General features: G+C 50.2%; 1 protein-coding gene across 1 annotated transcript; it reads right to left on the reverse strand.

The window, feature by feature from the left end:
• Positions 1-6880: 6880 nt before the first annotated feature.
• LOC145339587 (induced myeloid leukemia cell differentiation protein Mcl-1-like) lies at positions 6881-15440 on the reverse strand. The gene is made up of 3 exons (XM_080184083.1): positions 14905-15440; positions 9726-9973; positions 6881-8968 (listed from the first exon to the last, which is right to left on the reverse strand). The coding sequence occupies exons 1-3, from the start codon at positions 15344-15346 to the stop codon at positions 8852-8854; spliced, it is 807 nt and encodes a 268-aa protein (XP_080040209.1). The 5' UTR covers positions 15347-15440; the 3' UTR covers positions 6881-8851.
• Positions 15441-22313: the final 6873 nt, after the last annotated feature.

The following is a 22313-nucleotide window of genomic DNA, read 5'->3' on the forward strand; positions in this document are numbered from 1 at the left end:
CCACAGTCTGAAAGACGTGCTGGTTTAGGGTGCATTGACCTGAACAGGCGCCGGAGTGTGGTGACTAGGGGAATTTCACAGTAACTCCATTGCAGTGTTAATGTAAGCCTTACATGTGATAAATAAATAAACATTACTTAAGCTTATCCTCAAATCGCCCCTAAATCTCCTGCCCCTGACCTTAAGTCTCCGTCCCCCCCCCGACACCTCTACTCAGGGGAAAAGTTATTTCCTATCTACGCACTGTTGTGCCTGTGCAGAGGGAGTGCCGCACTGTGGGAGGGTCGGTGCTGAGGGAGTGCCGCACTGTGGGAGGGTCGGTGCTGACGGAGCGCCGCACTGCGGGAGGGTCGGTGCTGACAGAGCGCCACACTGCGGGAGGGTCGTTGCTGAGGAAGCGCCACACTGCGGGAGGGTCGGTGCTGAGGGAGTGCCGCACTGCGGGAGGGGCGGTGCTGAGGGAGTTCCACACTGCGGGAGGGTCGGTGCTGAGGGAGTGCCACACTGAGGGAGGGCCGGTGCTGAGGGAGCGCCGCACTGTGGGAGGGCCGCACTGTGGGAGGGTCGGTGCCGAGGGAGCGCCGCACTGTGGGAGGGTTGGTGCTGAGGGAGCGCCGCACTGTGGGAGGGTCGGTGCTGAGGGAGTGCCGTACTGCAAGAGGGTCAGTACTGAGGAAGTGCTGCATTGTGGGAGGGTAGGTGCTGAGGGAGCGCCGCACTGTGGGAGAGTCAGTGCTGAGGGAGCACCACACTGCAGGAGGGTCAGAGCTGAGGGAGCGCCGCACTGTGGTAGGGTCAGAACTGAGGGAGCGCCGCATTGTGGGAGGGTTGGTACTGACAGAGTGCTGCACTGTGGGAGGGTCAGTTCTGAGGGAGCGCCGCACTGCAGGAGGGTCAGAACTGAGGGAGCGCCGCACTGTGGGAGACACCGCTGTTTGGTGCTGGACATTAAATCAAGAACTTGAAGAGCACACATGGGTGGCCGAGATGGAGGGAGGGGTAGAGCAGTTCTCTCCAAAATTCGATTTGATTTATTATTGTCATGTGTATTGGGATCTAGTGAAAAGTATTGTTTCTTGCGCGCTATACAGACAAAGCATACCATTCATAGAGAAGGAAAGGAGAGGGTGCAGAATGTAGTGTTACAGTCACATCTAGGATGTAGAGAAAGATCAACTTAATGCGAGGTAGGTCCATTCAAAAGTCTGATGGCAGCAGGGAAGAAGCTGTTCTGGAGTCTTGTGTCCTGTGGATATTTATCCCTCAGCCGTCATGGGACAAACGGCCAGAGTTGTTACCATTGCCGATCGGGAATCTTGTTTTGCAAACTTGGTTGCCGCACATCACAACAGTGGCAGCACCCCAAGGGAAGGATCAGATTGGCTGTCAACACCCTGAGGTGGCGAAAGGTGCTACGGAAACGCAGTTAGTTCCACCCTTTCGAAACACGCGAGCCAGCGATGGGTACTGGTCACAGGATGGGATTTGTCACCGGCCAATCCAAAGCAAAAGCAACAACTCATTTCCTCTGTATTTCCACAATCAGATGATTAGGTGTGGGGTTGAACGGGGGCAGAAGGTTAATCAATGATCCCAGTGCCGTGACGCATTCAGCTGAATCATTCCTGGGTTATTGAGCAAGGAAGTGCCTTGCGTGTTCTGGAGAAGATATTGCTGGTATGCTCAGCATTGCCAATCCCAGTTATACAGCCTCTTATCAGGTCAGCTCATCGCCTGGGGATTAAAGGGAGGAATTCTAAAAATGCCTTTGTGCACAGGATGTGGAATTGGCTGTCACACACTGGAACAAAGGCCATGTTTGCATCAATCCTGTTCAAAGGGTCAGTTGTTTGCTGAAGGGAGTGCAAGTCTGTATGTGTGAGGGAGTGCAAGTCTGTATGTGTGAAAGTGCATGCAAGCTGGTGTGTGTGTGTGTGAGAGTGCATGCAAGCTGGTGTGTGTGTGTGTGAGAGTGCATGCAAGCTGGTGTGTGTGTGTGTGTGAGAGTGCATGCAAGCTGGTGTGTGTGTGTGTGTGAGAGTGCATGCAAGCTGGTGTGTGTGTGTGTGAGAGTGCATGCAAGCTGGTGTGTGTGTGTGTGAGTGCATGCAAGCTGGTGTGTGTGTGAGTGCATGCAAGCTGGTGTGTGTGTGAGTGCATGCAAGCTGGTGTGTGTGTGAGTGCATGCAAGCTGGTGTGTGTGTGTGTGAGAGTGCATGCAAGCTGGTGTGTGTGTGTGTGTGTGTGAGAGAGTGCATACAAGTCTGTATGTGTGAGAGTGCATGCGAGCTGGTGTGTGTGTGACAGAATCCATACAAATCTGTATGTGAGAGAGTGCATGCGAGCTGGTGTGTGTGTGAGTGCATACAAGTCTGTATGTGTGAGAGTGCATGCGAGCTGGTGTGTGTGAGAGAGTGCATGCAAGCTGGTGTGTGTGAGAGAGTGCATACAAGTCTGTATGTGTGAGAGTGCATGCGAGCTGGTGTGTGTGTGACAGAATCCATACAAATCTGTATGTGAGAGAGTGCATGCGAGCTGGTGTGTGTGAGAGTGCATGCGAGCTGGTGTGTGTGAGCGCATGTGCATCTGTGTGTTGTATGAGTGCATGCGAGTGTCTCTAAACTGTCTGTGCTTTATATGCTCTGTCTGAGGCCAGAACTCTTCCATTCACCTGAAGAAGAGGGAATCCCCTCGAAAGCTAGTGAGTTTACTATCAAATAAATTGGTTGGACTAAAACCTGGTGTTGTCAGACTTTTTACTGTGTTTACCCCAGTCCAACGCCGGCCTATCCACATCAGTCTGTGTGCGTGCATGTCTGCGTGAACGCATGCACGTCTGTGCATGACAGTGCCTGTGTGTGAGACTGCATGCGCATCTGTGTGTGAGTGCATGCGAGCTGGTGTGTGTGAGAGTGCATGTGCATCTGTGTGTTGTGTGAGTGCATGTGAGTGTGTGTGTGTGAGAGAATGAGTGCATGAGTCTGTGTGAGAGAGTGCATGCGAGTGTGTGTATGAGTGGAGGTACCAGCGTTGGACTGAGGTAAACACAGTAAGAAGTCTCATAACACCAGGTTAAAGTCCAACACGTTTGACTTTAACCTGATGTCGTGAGACTTCTTACTGTAAGCATAAGTGCACAGTGGGTTAGCACTGCTGCCTCACAGCGCCAGGGACCCAGGTTCGATTCCCGGTCTGGGTCACCACCTGTGCAGTCTGCACGTTCTCCTCGTGTCTGTGTGGGTTTGCTCCAGGTGCTCTGGTTTCATCCCACGGTTTGAAAGGCGTGCTGGTTAGGGTGCATTGGGCCGAGCTAAATTCCCCCTTAGTGTACCTGAACAGGTGCCGGAATGTGGTGACTAGGAGATTTTCACAGTAACTTCATTTGCAATATTAATGTTGACCCACTTAAGGCACTAATAAACTTAAAATCTAGCAAAAGCGAGTCCATCTGTGTGCGTGCATGCATGCGAGTTGGCAAATGTGCGTGCGCGTGTACAGGTTAGCAAGCACGTTTCAGTGCACGTGAGTCAGAGTGAGTTTCCATGAGTGCGTGTGCGCCTCATAGTGTCAAGTGCATGTGCCAGCCTCCTAGAGTATGTTTGCGTCTGTGAGTGCACGAGACGGCACAGTGAGTTAGCACTGCTGCCTCACAGCGCCAGGGACCCGGGTTGCATTCCCGACTTGGATCACTGTCTGTGTGGGGTTTGTACATTCTCCCCATGTCTGCGTAGGTTTCCTCCCACAGTCCGAAAGATGTGCTGGTTAGGTGGGCAGGATGTGCTAAATTGACTCCAGTGCCCGGGGGATCAGCAGGGTAAATATTTGAGGTGCCGGTGATAGGACCTGGGTGGGATTGTGGTCGGTGCAGACTTGATGGGGCAAATGGCTTTCTTCTGAACTGTAGGGATTCTATGATTCAGTAAGTCTGTGCCTATGATGAGTGAGCAAGTCAGAGAGTGCATGCGTGCAAGTCTGAGTGTATGCGAGTGAATGAACTTGTTATGATCTCAACTTTGGAAATTTCCACCTTGGATGTGATGTTTTTAGTGACTACCCAACCTCAAAAGCTTTTTGGTGCAGGGGAAAGGGGGTTCCGAATTCCCCTCCTTCCTTTCGTGTGAGGATTTCCCAACATCCCAGCTCTCGTTCTAAGAATTTCTGGGCAGCCCGTGGGTGCCACAGTGGTTAGCATTGCTTCCTCACAGCGCCAGAGGCTGAAGCTGGGACAGTTCCCAACTTCAGCTGCCAGAGGATGCTGAAATGGGGCCACACCCCTGTTCCAACACAAGTGGAGGGCCTGCTCCCAGACAGGGCCAGTGCTGGCACTGTGCAGAGTCTGCACGCTCTCCCAGCCTGGGCTTCCTCCGGCAGTTTGAAAGATGTGCTGGTTACGGTGCATTGATCCAAACAGGCACCAGGGAAATTTCACAGTAATGTCACTGCAGTGTTAGTGTAAGCCTTACTTATGACTAATAAACTTGACCTTTTTCTCCCTTCACCCTCAGAGGAAATATTCACTCTCCATTGCCCCTACCAAGTCCTTTAATCATTCTGGTTCTGCTGCCCTGCCCTCCCATTAGATCAGCTCCTCACACAAAAGGCAGATTGCCACCCTCCAACCCTCTGTGGGAGACATCCTCTGCGTTTCTCTGGCACCCCATTCATGACAAGAATGTTCCAAAGGTGCTTCAGAAGCAGCCTTGTTGCTGCTACTGCCTTTGTAACGTGGGAAACACTGCAACCAATTTATTCACAGCAAGATCCCATGCAGCAACTTCCCTTCTCCCGAACAGGCCAATGGTAATTTCATTACAAGCGAAGAGTATGGTTTCTTGCATGCTACACAAAGTGTACCATTCATAGAGGCGAGAGTGTGCAGAATGTAGCGTTACAGTCAAAGCTAGGGTGTAGAGAAAGCTCAACTTAATGGACTTATCTCACACTCAAGAGCCTGGCAGCAGCTGTTGAGTTGGTTGGTAGGTACTTGACTTGTCTCTTTTTCTCCTGTGGAAGAGGAGAGAAGTGAGAATTTGTGGGGCCCTTAAATTATGCTGGCTGCTTTTCCCAAGGTAGCCAGAGCCAATGGACTGGGCTAGGCTACATTTGCAACCTTTGTAGTACCTCAGTCTGGGGTGCAGGGGGGGTCCAGACAGAGAAGGGGCAGGATTTTTGGGAAGGTACTTCACACACGCCAAACGCCTCATCCACCTCAGCTTCACAGTGAAAGATAGCTGAGACCAAGACCTAGTGTTTGTTTTTTTAAAAAAAGAGGTTACCCTTCACACCCTTGCATACGCAAGTCAATGTGGTCAGTCCTCTGGTTTAAAAGATAAGGACAGTAAACTACGCACTGAGCTACAGGAAAAAAAAACCCTTACTAATAAGTTCCCAGAACTTGCGAAAGTTCAGTTCCAGGAACCACCGCTCACTGAGTGAAAAGGCCCTGGGTTCGTGGAAACACTCGAGTTTTGACACCCAGTCCGAGATAAATATAGCAAAAAATAACTCCAACTTACTTTGGGTTGGCGTATTTGCACTTCCTGTAAGCTACAGCGCACTTGTCCAATGTGTTAAGTTTATTAGTGACAAGACAGGTTTATGTTAACACTGCAATGAAGTTACTGTGCAATTCCCCTAGTTGCCACACTCCAGTGCCTGTTTGGGTCAACACACCCTAACCAGCACATCTTTGACTATGGGAGGAAACCCACTGGAAGTACATGCAGACTCCAGTGACCCAAGCCAGCAATCAAACCCATGTCCCTGGCACTGCACAAAACAGCCAGTGTGCCACCTATGAAGCACCTTACAAGGCCTTGCAGTGACTGTTGACTTGAGTATATAGTGTACAGTCTTTACATGGGAGGTATGCATAGGACAGGAACAGGTCATCAGCTATGCTGGCATTTCAGCTCCACACAACTCCCCTGACCTGTTTTGATCACACCGGTCTTGACAGCTGCCCCCCACCCCATGTATGGCTGCTATCCACCTTGGCAACCTGAGTGCCAAACACACTATCCCCCCTGCTCTAGGGGGAACCATGTCATGGAGATGCTGGCATTAAGACCACTAGAAGTCTCAACACCAGGTTAAAGTCCAACAGATTTATTAGGTAATACAAGCTCTGTGTCACTCCTTCAGGTGAAAGCTTGTGCTACAAATAAGCTTGTTGGACTTTAACCAAGGGTTGAGAGGCTTCTTACTCAGTGGAAGACAGTTCTCCCCCATTGCATGTGTTAGAGTCTTCTATTGAGTGCTGAATTTCATTCTTCTCCACATGGAGACACTCACTCTAGCCACCTGCTCAAAACCTTTCACTGTGTTATGACCTGATAACACACTGCGACTTCTCCATTCTCTTTTGCTGAAAGCATTCTTGGCGGTACAGTGGTTAGCACTGCTGCCTCACGCAGCCAGGAGCTTGGGTTCAATTCCCAGCTCAGGTCAGTCTTTGTTGAGTTTGCACATCCCCCCCCTCCCCTACAACATGTGTATGGGTTTCCTCTCAGTGAGAAAGATGTGCTGATTCAGTGGGTTGAGGGAGAATCTAGCACAGTGTACCTAAAGTGTGGCAACTGAGGGATTTTCACAGTAACTTCATTGCAGTGAGTGTAAGCCAGCTGGTGACTAATAAATAAAATGTTAATTTCTTTTCAAAGATCAGCTGCAGCGACATAACCATGATCTTGACTCAAACAAATGGGACATCTTGGAGTAGACCAATAACTAAGATGCAACAGTCAGAAAAGACCCAAGCATGGAGCTCTTTTCTTCTAAGAGGAAAAAGGAGTGTCTGCAAATGATGGGGGAAAGAGGGGTGAGGTGAAAACTGCTATGGCACTAAGTGCAAGCACACACAACAAACGACAAGAAACTGTTTATTTTCTTTCAAAAATATTTAATTTATAATATCGAGCTGCCATTTCCCAACAGTGAGTGGTGTGTCAACTGGCAGTGGCCACTGATCTTACGGCTCCACAGTGCTGAGCATATCCAGCATGGCAAGTAATGCAACCTTCACTTAAACATGTAAACTTCTGGGGAGCTGGATGGGGAAAGCAGGTAGTTAACCAATCAGGGCCATTGTGGTAGGATCTTGCTGTGCTTCAAGCCAGCCTCAAGACCCAACTCCTTGAGCAGCAGACTAAAAACTGCTATTATTTTCACCTTGATCTCCTTGTTAGTCAGATTATAAACTGCAGGTACAATTTAGAGTGTCAAAGGGTTTTCTGATTTTCATTTATTTAAATAAAAAGATATATAGTACAAAGAACAGACTGCCACACCCAGTAATGTGGGAGCATGTCAGAGGCAAGGATAGAAAGTGTGTGTAACTTTGTTAATCTTGGTCAGCATCCTCCAGAGGCTACAATTCCTTCCTAATCCCAACAGTCAGCCCTTCAAGAGATGCTAATTATCTCCCATTCCCCTATACCCTCCCCAACATCAGGCCACAGTAGGGGGGGGGACAAGGGCAGCCCAGTTTACAGATTACCAGCACCCCCTCTGTGCCCCCCCACCCCCAGGAGAGCCTTAGAAAGACAAATTAAATCAAGACAGAAATCAGGAATGATTAAAAAGAAACAGGAGTTAAAAACTTAAGGGTGGGCAATTGGTGGTGGATTTGAGATTATTAAAAGCTACAACACAAGGTGAGAGGATGGTTATCAAGACACTGAGTATACTTAAATGTGTTCCAATGTCCAGTATTGGAGGTTAAAAGACACCTAACAAGACAAATACATTGCACCCTCTCCCCTTCTTATCCACCCTATGGATCAAAGATTTCAGGGGGTGCAGATATATAACTTGCAGCTTCAGAACACAGGCCAGATACCACTCATGTGACTTAGCTTCAGAACAACAGAGCAGATACTGTTTTCCTACTACCACCCCCACATTCACCTCCCTCCTGCCCCCTCCTAACTGCCATCCCTGCCCTTGAAGGCTGACATGGGAGCCGCAAGTGGAAAGCCAGGTGCAGAAACTAGATGTTGGAGGAAAACAGTCCCACCAACAAGCTTCCTGCAGCATTACTGACCAATGTTAATAAAAAATTAAAATCAAATACATTGTTCAGCAAAAGTAAATATATATTACATGAAGGAAAATATTTATTCAGGCTAGAATTAAATAGGCAACATTGCCCAACTAGGTTAGGTGCACCATCACCTCATTGTATAACCCCACCCCCCCCACCCCCCCACCTCTGAGTCAATTCTCATCTTTTTCTTCACTTCCTCCCACTCTATAAACATCCCCCTTCCCAACAATCTACTGCATTCGGAATAAAAGGGGAGGGAGAGAAGAGGAGAAAAAGGGCTCGAGAGCAGATCATGATGATACACAATTCCCAAGTGGGTCCTGTCCCAGTTCAAGAGCGGACTGACGCAGATGAGCACAAGTCATGAGTGAGGCAATGCAGCACTGGATCTGGTTCAATGACTTGAGACTTCCAACACTGTTCACAGGTTAGAAAATTCCACTGGAGTCCTTAAAAGCAAAGTCTTGGGGCTCTGTGCATACACACACAGTACGCATGCCAGAGTTGATTTCACAGTTCCCAACTTCAGCTGCCAGAGGACGCTGAAATGTGGCCACACTCCTGTTCCAACGCAAGTGGAGGGCCTGCTCCCAGACAGGGCCGGTCCCGTCAGTCCTGCTCCCCCCTCGTTTGCCAGCCCACCAGTAGTCTCCAAGGCTGCTCCCAAACAGAAAAACAGTTGACTGCATGTGACTTTTCACAGCCGCCACCTTTGTGAGGAGCGGGAGGGAGTGAGTGAGGGGGGAGCGGGGTAGAGGACACAGCATAGCTGGAATCAGTACAGTGTTTCAGGTGGACCAGGATTCACCTCAAAAGATGCATGATACTTGCCCCTGCGATGCCAAAGCCTGCAATCCACATCAAGGCTTTCTTTGCGGATTCCTCAACATTGTTCTCATGGAAGAATTTTGTGAATCCATCCTGTTGGGGAGTAAAGACAGCATTCAGAAAACCAATAGAGATAGCAACAACCACGCTACGTGACTGAATTACCACTGCAAAGCAAAATGCAGCAGACATGCTGCTTGGCTTACAATGAGCCAGGCTCAAATCAGCCAAGTGATATCAACTCAACCATTGTGGAATAAAACTTGTCTGCTCCTTGCGCAATCGCTAAGGGCAGACGTATACAACCTTGGTGATGAATCACTTTACACAGGGCCCCACAGAGGCTAATCCATGTTCAAAGCAGAATGAACAAATGACATAGCACCTCAAAAGACTCATTCACAGGGAATTGCTTAAAGTGTGGTCAACTAGTCACCTCTACCTAGCCCAAAACCAGGGGATAGTGACATCAAACAGATGACACTGACATAGCAAACAAGAAGCCTGGCTGTACTGACAACCTAGGAAGGGGCAATAGCATCATGAATCTACAGATTTGCTGTCTAACCACTGAGACATGGAGCCCTGTGTGTCTGAATGAAGTCTTGTAAATCAGTGGATATTACCCCACATGCCCAGATCAGATGGGAGTGGAGGAATCCAGTGCTCCTTTTAGGAATAGTGTCTCAGGAATTTAATCATGTGCACACATCAAGTGATGAAGGCCCAAGGTCATTCAATAACATTTCCATCAAGTGTCCAGCATTAGGTTCAAACAGCTGGTGTGGGGAGACAGTAGAGGGGGAGTCAATGAGGGCCCACCAGAATGAAGAGTGGGTGTTATCCTTACCCAGCCATTGTGAGTTTCTAGCCACTCTCTCTTCTGCTGTGTCAGGTACTTTGTGACTTGTGCAGCCACCTCATCAATGTAGTCCTCCTGCCGACTCTTCCTCAGATGGTTGCCCATTACTGCCCCAAAGGCAATGAAGCTCACTACTCGGCCCCAGTTCATCTCGCCGTCACGGAACATCTCAGTAGCTACCCGTGGTATGGTCTCCAGGTCATCCTTCTGTGCAATGTTTAGACGGTTTACCATGCCTGTGGCAGAGAGAGGGGCAGCGTTAATGACACAAGGTTGTTACTAACTGCAAACTGAAGGACAGAGGCTTCAAACCAAAATAAGGTGGCTATACATTTATTAAAGTGGGCCAAATTCTGGGCACCATGTTTTTAAGGAAGGACATCAAGGGTGTAGATGAGATTTATTATAGTTTTAACTGGAATGATGGGGTTCAGTTAATGTGGGGAAGCTGGGATTGTTGTCCTTAGAGCTGAGGGGGCAGTGCATATGCAGAGTCTTTAACCAGGTTGGGGGGACACAAATTGAAGATATATGGAATAAATTTAAGAGTTGGATAGGCAGAAAAGGGGAGTCACGGTGGCAAGCACTGCTGCCTAACGCCAGGGACCTGGGCTTGATTCCCAGCTCAGGTCACTGTGTGGAGTTGTGACATTCTCTCCATGTCTGCATGGGTATCCTCCCACAGTCCAAAGATGTGCAAGTTGACTGGCCATGCTATATTGTCCCTTGGTGTTGAGAGATTAACAGGGTAAGTATGTGGGGCTATGGCGATAGGGCCTAGATGGACTTCAAGTGCAGGCTGAATGCACTGTAGAGCTTTATTCTGAGATCAGTCAAGATTATATTCAGAGGTGGAACAAGCTTGGAGCTGAATCACTGATTCCCAGTTCTTATAATTGTAACAACACATGAACTTTGATCTGTTTCCACTGTCCTTTAACATGATTCATAGCTTTAATGCAAGACTGAATGATATTTTACCACCTTCCTCCCCTAAAGTTACCAATAACTACCACTGTGCTTACCTCTCCAGAGATCAAACATGCCCCTCTGCCAACAGTGCAGATGTACAAGGGCTGGCTGGTAGTAATATGCAGCTGCTGAGTACAGTATGCACAATGCTCAAATGTGAAAGCTCATTTGCCTTGCTGAATGAGCAAGGTGGGTTAGCAAGTGGAGATTAGATAAGACCTGTAAACAAATTAGACTTCCTCTAACATGGAGCAGATGTGCACCCGCCCAAGAGGCACAACAGGTTAGGTAGCAGGCTGCAGCTGACACATTCATCCAGAGCAGTGAGCCTGTGGAATTCACTACCACAAAGTGGCACCAAAGGAGTTGGATACAGTTCATGGGCTGGCAGGGCTATTTAGTTGGACAATCAGCCATGACAATCATGGAGTAGACTTGAAGGACCTGCTCCTATTGGGTGTTTCAAGGACTTTGCTCATTACATATCATGTTCATCACATGTTAGGCAATCTAATCACTGCTGTTCTATCAAGGGTAAAATGAGACTGTGACCTGCTTCCGAATTCCAACCATCCAGGAAAGCCAAAGAACTCGTTCTCCCCCCACATTAAAACTACAAGAACACTACTTTTTCCTTGAACGCTTATTTGCATGGGGAAGACTATGCAACCAGGAGGTCAACCACCCAATACCCTTGGTTCAAGCTCAACTGTACACCGACCCCCTGCCAAGATGCAGAGTCACAGAGCACAGGCAGTATGTTATTGTCTGCTGTTGGCCTGTTGACACTATAAAAAGACATTCCAGAGGTGCTTTATAAAAACACACCCATACAGAACAATGAAACCACAGAGTCTGCAGGAAAGCTAATCTCAAGTATTACACTTAAACCAGCCCTGACTGTATCAAAAGGCATGTGAGACTTGTCAGAAACTATTCTTGTTTGTTCACTGCCAGTTTTATTTACACCCAGCCTCTTGAGTGAGCACAGTTAATCCCTTCAAGTAAAATAGAAACAGAAAGACAAGCAGCCTTTAAAATTATTTACTTCCTCCCAATTCTCTAGTTGAAACTAGTGGGGGTTAGAGCTAATCCATTGTGATGCCCATTCCAGTCCTCCTGGCTGGTCACACTGCTCCTAATGGCCATTCCACTCCCACCCCTACTCCTGGTTAGGAACACTGCTGCCAATGCCCATTCCATCCCCTCTTGGCTAACTGATGGAGGGAGTTACAGAAATTGAGGGGGTGTAGGGGCTGAACAGGAGGGAGATTACAAAGATAGAATGGTGATGGCTGCATTAGACAAACATTTTAGGAAAGATGCTGCTTAGCCCCCATGAATCAACAGTTCCTCCAATACAATGGGAGAATCCCAAATCCTAGAATGAGGGGGTACAATTCACTCCATCCACAATCAACTATGTCAGTCCTCACCAATCTATTGCAGTAATTCTCTCTCCACCACCACACCAGGCAGCCATTTCAAGCTTCCTTTAAAGTTCCTTGGTCAACAACACTGCCACATTTGCCTCCAGAGGACAGTTCAATCACAGGCAGTCAGCTGACAGTCCTGGAGGTATTGTTATAATCAGAAAGAACAGGGGTCCCACAGAGATGGATTAATATTTCAGCTGCAGACCACTGGGCTCACTCAAGGGGGACTCTACCTCAACTGTCAAAAAACTGCTTTGCATATTAGTTTGGCAGGATGCTGTTATCACAGGTGGGTGGGGGAATGGGGTTTCCAGTACAGTACACAAGCATTATTGTGCAGAGCTCCATGTGGTATAGTCCACTGTTTACACTCTGACATCACTGAGCTCCCCCAGCCCCTTGAAACCACACAGACTGTGACCCACCAGCAAGCTAACTACACCCTCTCCCTGCCAGTCTCAAAGCAAGCCCACCCCCTCCAATCATCATGTATATTTTGACACACTAGTACCCACAATTACCATGGCAACACCACCCCTACATCCCCACCCAACTGCCCCTACGTTATGACAATGTCCTTCCACTGATAAGTTAAACCATGAAATGCACCACTGCCCCAAACTACTGCTTCAACCTTCTCCAATAGGAGACAAACACTCAACCAAAACAGAACGAAACCCAGAATATTAACACCAGCTCTTCTTTGCTGATGCTGTACATTTCTGCTCAAAAGGCAAACAGTAGGGTTTCTGTTCTTCCCATCTCCCACACAAGAGAAACCCAAACAGCAAGTCAGTGGAATCAGGAAAGGGTGTGAAACTGGGAGGTTTAACTCTTCCAAAACTGAAGTCTAAAGACACTGGGGAACTTGCAGGCCCCAAGGGGAGGGAGTGCCCACGGTAGAGGACACCACCTGAATCATTTCACAAAGACTTCAAATAAAAACCAAACTGTTACCGAGCTGGAATACAAAAAAAAGTGTTCAGAGGACTGACATGTATTCACAACAGCTTATTTTCTGAACATATTTAAAGCAGTCACACTTTTCCAATACAAGACAAATGGAAGAGGAGTAATTATAAAAAGGTTGTTTTGTCAGCATACCAATTCCCTCCTGGCTGCCTATTGACAAGGCAGTAAAATTCCCTCTGCAGCTTCCCTCAACATCCCTCACCACTGCAACTGGAAATTACCAGCTAGATTTCCAGACCCAAATTTACATCAAAATAAACAGCTCCAAAGCCAAGAGAGGCAGCAACTACAATCAACAGCTAAATACTAGAAGGTCAAATACAAAAATGGGACACTCTGGCCAAACCAACAGTCAATTCCAGGAGCAATTAATTCCAGGGGCAAAATATCAGCAGGAACCACCACACATTCAAAAGACAAATACCAACTGCAATCAGGAGACCACTGGCCAATCAGGCAACTCTACAAGCCATCTATCAAAACTATGTGTAGGAGGAACATTGAAGCAGAGAGATATTGTACCAGGGACATTGACCAGGAAACCATTTAGCTAATAAACAAAAGGCGAGGGAGGGTGGGAGGGAGGGAGGGAGGGAGGGGTAAAGACACAGGGAAAGGAAGATTAACCAGCAATGGATGCAATACTAGCAGTTAAAACTACAAACACCACAAAGTGAAACTAACCAGATGAGGAGAGAAATGGCTAATGACAAGGAGCAAACGGTGACCAAAGGGAAAGAAGGGGGGGAAAATGAAGTGATCAGAGGTGAAGAAAGAGGGACCAGAGGTGAAGGGGGTGGAAGGAGGGAGTGAAGTGACCAGAGAGACAGACACAACCAGAGGGAAAGGGGTGAGTGTGAGGGGAAGTGAAGCAAGCAAAGAGAAGGGGGTTTTCACAGCAACTTCATTAGTGTCAGTGCAAGCTTACTTGTGGCACTAATAAAAAGTAACCAGAGGGAGGGGGAAGAGGAGAGCAAGGGAATGAGGGGGAGTGAAGTAACCAGCAGGGAGAGAGGGCAGTGACGTCACTAATGAGGGTCAGAAGAGAGGGGGGGGTGGAGTGACCAACTTTTTGGGGGAGAGTGGGAAGAAAAAGGAGTGAAGTGACCAACAATTTGGTTGGTTGGGGGTGGGGAGAGGGGAGTTGAATTTCCACCAGAGCCCCTGCAATACATAAAGCAGCTATTTGACACCTCAAGTCTTTCAGTGAAAGAGCAATAGGACCCCTATGACATCCCCAACCATCCACCCAGCAAGCAATACTCCCAATGCACATTTCCAGCCTGTCAGCCCCCTCCCCAGCAATGCCCACCTACAATACTCCCAATGCACATGCTCAGCATGTGTCAGCCCCCTCCCCAGCAATGCTCCTGGCACACATACCCCATCCCCGCCAAACAATACTCCCAGAGCACATTCCCAGCCTGTCAGCCCCCTCCGCAGCAATACCCCACCTCTCCCACCCACAATACTCCCAATGCACACGCTCAGCCTATCAACCCCCTCCCCAACAATGCTCCCTCCCCCCCACCCACAATGCTCCCAGTGCGCATGCCCAGCCTGTCCCAGACCCCCCCAAACACATCCCCAGCAATACTCCATGCGCATGCCCAGCTTGTCACCACCCCCCCCCCCACCCCAACCACCCCACAAGCAATGCTTCCAGTGCCGTCAACTCCCCTCAACATTGCTCCCAACGCGCATGCCCAGGCCCGTCAGTGGAACCAGACGGGCACTAGGACCCCACAAGAGCCTTCTCTCTGTCTCCGTCTCGGTGTCTCCCTTACCAGCGAAGGCCGTGCCGTGCTTCTCGATGAGGCGGTCCCCGATCCGCTGTAACGTCTCGGCCGCCCGCCGGTCGTCGTCCGGGAACGAGGAGAAGCAGCCGCTAACGCTGAACCAACTGGGGCCGTCGGCCGCCGTCTGTTGCTGGGCGTGGTGCCGGATGAAACTCCGGACAAGCGCGTAAGTCCTGCGGTAGAAAGGGTCGCCGCTGGCGTCGGAGGAGGAGGAGGGGGAAGGGAAGAGGACGTCGGGCTCCTCGGAGGGGCTGCCGCCATTTTCGGGCGTCTGAGGCAGCGATCCGTCGCCGGCTCCGGGCAAGAGGCGGGGGGTAGGGGCCGCTCCGCCGCAAAGGCTCCGGCCGCCCTGCGAGCAGTAAAGTTGGGTGTGGAGCTGCATCAGAGCGCTGCTGGAGCTTCGGTTCAAGGCCAGGACCGTCTGTTCCATCGTCGCTGCGGTTCTTCCTAAGATGGCGCCGCTGGAGGAGGAAAGGAAAAGGGAACCGTTGGGCTCGCGAGCGTCTGAGGCGCAGGCGCCTGATTAGAGCGCTTATGTAGGGCGCGCCGCTGAGTGACGGCCCGCAGCTCCCGCCCTCGCCCTCTCCTCCAATCATCGCACCCTTCTCCGCCTGTCAATCAGGACGACCCGCGTTCGCCCGGTGTCAGTCAGGCCAATGCGCCGCACCCCCACCAATCGCTGCTTTCGCTCTCCCTGTCAATCACGACTGACGCGCCCCTCCCCCCCACACCGCCCCCTTTGTCGCCTTCCCGTCAATCAGATCAACGCACGGCGCTACGCCCCGTTCCTGCAATCAACGTCCAACTCTGCCTACCAATCAGGACGGTCGGAGCGCGCTCACACGTCAAGTGAGCATCGCCCACCGTCATCTCTGGGCCAATCACCGCCCTCCACCGCCTATCAATCAGGCTGGGGAGTCCCGCCCCATGTTAGCTCCACCCGGCATATGTCAATCAAGACGAGGCAGCCGGCAAGCAGTGGCCCCGCCTCCTCCCCGGCCCCACCTGCCACTCTGCCGCTTCGGAGGCCGTTTAGCCCTTCCCCGTGCTAGCCCTTCTCCGCCATCTTGCTTTGACGCAAACGCTTTCACGGCCCTCCCTTTGAAGCTAGGCTTGCCTTTCCAGCACCAACTCTTCCCCCATGCTTTCTACTTTCCCACCCATCAACCTTGGGCTCGTTCGGCCCTTTAGGCTCATGCTAGCCCTTTTTTTCTTGGCAGCCAATCTATCCATGGCAGAATTGGGACAAGAACAGAAAATGCTGGAAAATCTGAGCGGGTCTGACTGAATGTGTGGGGAGAGAATAGAGCCAACGTTTCGAGTCTGGATGACCCTTGGATTGGAAAGGATGGGTTAGCACTGCTGCCTCACAGTGCTAGAGAACCAGATTCAATTCCCAGCTTGGGTCACCATCTGTGCAGCGTCTGCACGATTCCACCATGTCTGCATGGGTTTCCTCCGGGTGCTCCAGTTCCCTCCTGCAGTCCGAACGACGTGCTGGTTAGGTGCTAAATTCCCCCTCAGTGTACCCAAACAGGCACCGGAGTGTGGCAACTCGGGGATTTTCACAGTAACTTCATTGCGGTGTTAATGTAAGCCAACTTGTAACACCAATTGAAATGAATTCAACCAGGCCACTGAGGTTGGCCTATTGGAATATGAACTGATCAAGGGGTCAGTTGATGGACCTATGACAGAGCCTCTTCCTTGTATTTAACAGGGACTGTCAGTTCCTCTAGCACCCCCAAAGGTAGCCCGCTGACTAATACACCTTGGGGACTGCTGTTCAAATTGTAAATAAAGGGATTTTGGTGAAAGGACTTGTGCTTCCGGAGACTTATAAAGAAAGATTAATCTTTTCTGTGGTGCACCTGTGAAAGGTGGTGAGAGTCAGAGCGGACCTGCCAAATTTCTGAGAAAGTAGAGGCGTTGGTGGGGCTTTCTTAACTATAGTGCCAGCATGAAGGCACCAGGACAGATTGTTGGTGATCTGGACACTGTGAAACATGAAGCTCTCAACCATTTCCAACTTTTTCCCTGCTGATGCAGACATTAGCACTACACAAAGACCTATCTGTGCCCTGGGCGAATTTGGATGTAGGGCTGACTAAACCTGTGGCCCTGGATGACCCTGGACAGCAAATAGCTAAGGTCGCCACATCCTGCCAATTAGAATACCTGGCCTTTACTATTGCTCTCTCTCTCCTTCTGCCTGACCGGATTCCTAAGCAGGTCAGTCATTAGCCTTCCATTCCAACCCAACCTCAATGTTGGTTGACACTCTCTGATGTAGGGAGTTTATCAAAAGTCGGCTGGAAGTCCCTATTAACTGCATCCATTACAAATTCCCCCCGCCCACTGCATTAGTAACCTCTTCAAAAAAATGGTTTGGGCAGAAAGAGAGTATAAATTAGAGGGAAGTTGAGCTGTGTGACTACGGAGTCTGGCACAGCAGCGTCTCCCTAATCCATTCCTTCCTCTCTGCCATTCCTCTCTCCCCTTGCACCCTCCCCAAAGCAGAGGTTCCATGGGAGTTAGGGTGAAGCAGGGGCCCCTTTTAAACCTTGGACTGACTCCCACAGATATTGAGGAACACGCACATCTCCCTAACTTCCTCCAGCCCCTACACTCCCTCCCTATCTCTGTAACCTCCTCCAGCCCCTACACTCCCTCCCTATCTCTGTAACCTCCTCCAGCCCCTACACCTCTCCCTATCTCTGTAACCCCCTCCAGCCCTTACACCCCCTCCCTATCTCTATAATCTCCTCCTGCTCATACACTTCCTCCAGCCTCTACACCCCCTCCCTATCTCTCTAACCTTGAGCCCCTACATCCCCTCATCTCTGTAACCCCCTCCAGCCCCTACATCCCTCACTATCTCTCTAAACTCTGCCAATCCCTCACACCTCTCCCAATCCCTGTAACCTCTTCCAGCCTCTATACCCCCTCCCCATCTCTGTAACTTCTCTCTTTCTCTCTGTCTCTCTCTCTCCGTCTCGCTCTCACCCTCTGTCTCTTTCTCTGTATCACTCTCACCCTCTGTCTCTGTCTCTCTGTCTCTCTCTGTCTCTCCCTCTCTCTCTCTCTGTCTCTCTCTGTCTCTGTCTCTCTCTGTCTCTCCCTCTCTCTCTCTGTCTCTTTCTCTCTCTCTGTCTCTCTCTCTGTCTCTGTCTCTTTTTCTCTCTCTCTCTGTCTCTCTCTCTCTCTCTCTCTCTCTCTGTCTCTTTCTCTCCTCTCCCTTTAAGACGCTCCTTAAAACTGACTTCTTTGACCGAGCTTTTGGGTCGCCTGTCCCTCATATCTCCTCGTGTTTCTGGGGTCAATTTGATTCCGATAAAGCTTGGGGGAGGTGACTTTGGAAATGTCTTAGCTCCCTAGAGTGTGCCTGAGAAACTCAATCCAATATTCCCTCACACACACAAGGGTCAGCATTCGTGTGAAACCTCTGGACACGTAGATTCCCCAGCCTCTCTCAATCCCTTCCTGGTATTCCCGCTCCCTTTTCACCTCCCCCTCTGCTTCCCAGGGATCCCAGTCGTCAACCGAGGAAAGAATCCCAGAGGTTGACTGGGAGACAGCTCACTATCGGAAGGCGGCGCACTCTCTTAGGTAGCCCAGGTAAATATTTTGACCCACTTTCAGAGGACTTTGTTCCGGAACGTTCCAGAGAGAGCTCCCCCGCCTGTTCAGAAGCTGCAGGAAGCAGGGGAAAGTTCCGGAAAAGTGCAGACGCCTCCTCAAACCCTCTCCAACGTCAGGGCAACTGGCCTAGCAATGGAGTGGTTATAGAGATAGGGAGGGGGGTGTAGGGGGCTGGAGGAGCTTATAGAGATAGGGAGGGGGTGTAGGGGGCTGGAGGAGGTTACAGAGATAGGGAGGGGGGTGTAGGGGGCTGGAGGAGCTTATAGAGATAGGGAGGGGGTGTAGGGGGCTGGAGGAGGTTACAGAGATAGGGAGGGGGGTGTAGGGGGCTGGAGGAGGTTACAGAGATAGGGAGGGGGTGTAAGGGGCTGGAGGAGGCTACAGAGATAGGGAGGGGGTGTAGGGGGCTGGAGGAGGTTACAGAGATAGGGAGGGGGTGTAAGGGGCTGGAGGAGGCTACAGAGATAGGGAGGGGGTGTAGGGGGCTGGAGGAGGTTACAGACAAACTTGAATTTGAATAGCACCCTCTCCCACTCCCCCAGTCCTCTGGGGTCAATGAACCTTTGTGTGGTCCCCTCCGCGCCCCATACACCCGCTACGATTCCCATGGCAGGGCGGAACAGGAATGTTCCGCCCATAGGTTTTCACAAAACAGAGAGAGGCCCTTCAGCCCATCGTGTCTGTGCTGGACATCAGGCACCATTCTCGTTAGCACTGCTGCCTCGCCACGCCATGGGCCCGGGTTCGATTCCTGGCTCAGGTTACAGTCTGTGCTGAGTTTGCACGTTCTCCCCATGTCTGCTTGGGTTTCCTCCACGTGCTCTGGCTTCCTCCCACAGCCTAAACATTTGTAGGTTAGATGGATTGGCCATGCTAAATTGTCCCTTAGTGTCCAAAGATGTGCAGGTTAGGGTGGATTGGCCGTGCTAAATTGCTCCTTAGTGTCCAAATATGTGCAGGTTAGGTGCATTGCCATGCTAAATTGCCCCTTAGTGTCCAAAGATGTGCAGGTTAGGTGGATTGGCCATGCTAAATTGCTCCTTAGTGTCTAAAGATGTGCAGGTTAGGTGGATTGGCCGTGCTAAATTGCTCCTTAGTGTCCAAAGATGTGCAGGTTAGGTGCATTGCCATGCTAAATTGCTCCTTAGTGTCTAAAGATGTGCAGGTTAGGTGGATTGGCCATGCTAAATTGCTCCTTAGTGTCCAAAGATGTGCAGGTTAGGTGGATTGGCCGTGCTAAATTGCTCCTTAGTGTCCAAAGATGTGCAGGTTAGGTGGATTGGCCGTGCTAAATTGCTCCTTAGTGTCCAAAGATGTGCAGGTTAGGTGCATTGCCATGCTAAATTGCCCCTTAGTGTCCAAAGATGTGCAGGTTAGGTGGATTGGCCATGCTAAATTGCTCCTTAGTGTCCAAAGATGTGCAGGTTAGGTGGATTGGCCATGCTAAATTGCTCCTTAGTGTCCAAAGATGTGCAGGTTAGGTGCATTGCCATGCTAAATTGCCCCTTAGTGTCCAAAGATGTGCAGGTTAGGTGGATTGGCCATGCTAAATTGCTCCTTAGTGTCCAAAGATGTGCAGGTTAGGTGGATTGGCCGCGCTAAATTGCTCCTTAGTGTCCAAAGATGTGTAGGTTAGGGTGGATTGGCCGTGCTAAATTCCTCCTTAGTGTCCAAAGATGTGTAGGTTAGGGTGGATTGGCCATGCTAAATTGCCCCTTAGTGTCCAAAGATGTGCAGGTTAGGGTGGATTGGCCGTGCTAAATTCCTCCTTAGTGTCCAAAGATGTGTAGGTTAGGTGGATTGGCCATGCTAAATTGCTCATTAGTGTCCAAAGATGTGCAGGTTAGGTGGATTGTCCATGGTAAATTGCCCCATGCCACCATGCTTCATCACGGTGTTCTATGGAAATTATGTATTCTTCTTTTGGTTGTTGCTCACAGTTAACTGATACTATCATGTCTGATCTCTGGTGTCCAACCCGTTCCCCCGCTGTTAATTCTTAATCTCGTTAAATCTCTCATTCATCTGTGGGACATGGGTGTCGTTGGCTGGGCCAGCTTTTATTGCCCATCTCTAGTTGCCCTTGGAGGGGCAGTTCAGAGTCAACCACATTGCTGTCTGGCTCTGGAGTCACATGTAGGCCGGACCGGGGTAAGGACGGCAGATTTCCTTCCCTAAAGGGAACCAGATGGGTTTTTCCGACAATCAACAATGGTTTCACAGTCATCAGTAGACACCACTGTGCCACTGCGGCTGTGGTACAGGTGGTGGATTTGGAAGGTGCTGTCGAAGGAACCTTGGTGAGTCACTGCGGGGCATCTTATAGATGGTACATATGGCTGCCACTGTGCGTCGGTGGTGGATGGAGTGAATGTTTGTGGTTAGCGGGTCAATTGGGCAGGGCTGCTTTGTCCTGGATGGTGTCGAGCTTCTCGAGTGTTGTTGGGAGCCGCACTCATCCAGGCAAGTGGAGATTGTTGTTGGAGAGGCGCAGTCATCCAGGCAAGTGGAGATTGTTGTTGGGAGCCACACTCATCCAGGCTAGTAGAGCTTGTCGTTGGGAGCCGCACTCATCCAGGCAAGTAGAGATTGTTGTTGGGAGCTGCACTCATCCAGGCAAGTGGAGGTTGTCGTTGGGAGCCGCACTCATCCAGGCAAGTGGAGATTGTTGTTGGAGAGGCGCAGTCATCCAGGCTAGTAGAGATTGTCGTTGGGAGCCGCACTCATCCAGGCTAGTAGAGCTTGTCGTTGGGAGCCGCACTCATCCAGGCAAGTAGAGATTGTCGTTGGGAGCCGCATTCATCCAGGCAAGTGAAGATTGTTGTTGGAACCTCACTCATCCAGGGCAAGTGGAGAGTTTTCCATCACACTCCTGAATTGCGCTCTGTCGACGCGGGACGGGCTTTGGGAAGTCGGGAGGTGTGAGTGGTACTCTGCAGTGTGACCCCCAAGGGCGTCAGACAGTATCAGCTCCCCAGCTGCTCCCACTGTGAAGTCAGTGGCGCTGAGATTCTCCAAGGAGGAAACTCCCAGAGCTCGTCACTACTCTGCACTTAGCTCCCAGGCAGCCCTTTCCCTTTGGGCTTTACCTGATAGAACAATTGAAGCAATAAAATTTGCAGGCTGCAGGATTAACAGGCTTAGATTTAGATCTTTGCTGTTTCGTTTTCTGACAATGAACTCACGACGCTGAGTTGGAGATCCCCTGACAGTATAGCTTTTCACCTAACTCGCTCTGAGCTGATCATTGCTGGGACTTTCTCGACCAGCTTCAGATCCGATTTGCAAAGCCCGGGACTTACTCCGGGTAAACACGCAGCGTTACAAATTCCCTCTCGACAGCGGAATGTTCCTTTAATTAAAGACTCAGCAGGTTGGCACCACTGCCTCACGGCGCCAGGGACCCGGGTTCGATTCCTGGCTTCCTTGACTCTCTGTGCGGAGTCTGCACCTTCTCCCCGTGTCTGCGTGGGTTTCCTCCGGGCGCCCCGGTTTCCTCCCACCTTCTGAAAGATGAGCTGGCTAGGGTACATTGACCCGAACAAGCGCCGGAGTGTGGCGACGAGGGGAATATCACAGTAACTTCATTGCAGTGTTAATGTAAGCCTTATTTTTGACAAATAAATAAGCTTTATGTGTGGCAAATAAATAAGCTTTAAGTGGATTGGCCATGCTAGATTGCCCCTTCGTTTCCAAAGATGTGCGGGTTAGGTGGATTGGCCATGATAAATTGACCCTTAGTGTCCAAAGATGTG

The sequence above is a fragment of the Carcharhinus amblyrhynchos genome, unplaced genomic scaffold (genome assembly GCF_965287045.1).
Source record: "Carcharhinus amblyrhynchos unplaced genomic scaffold, sCarAmb.v2.hapA scaffold_549, whole genome shotgun sequence".
Taxonomy (NCBI): Eukaryota; Metazoa; Chordata; class Chondrichthyes; order Carcharhiniformes; family Carcharhinidae; genus Carcharhinus; species Carcharhinus amblyrhynchos.

Bases quoted from the DNA above. Each gene is read 5' to 3' on its own strand.
- LOC145339587 (XM_080184083.1), bottom strand. From the start codon at position 15,346: ATGGAACAGACGGTCCTGGCCTTGAACCGAAGCTCCAGCAGCGCTCTG. The intron at 9,974-14,904 runs GTAAGGGAGACA...TCTCTGCCACAG, and splicing joins GCACGGCACGGCCTTCGCTG to GCATGGTAAACCGTCTAAAC. The intron at 8,969-9,725 runs GTAAGGATAACA...ACTCCCCAACAG, and splicing joins TAGAAACTCACAATGGCTGG to GATGGATTCACAAAATTCTT.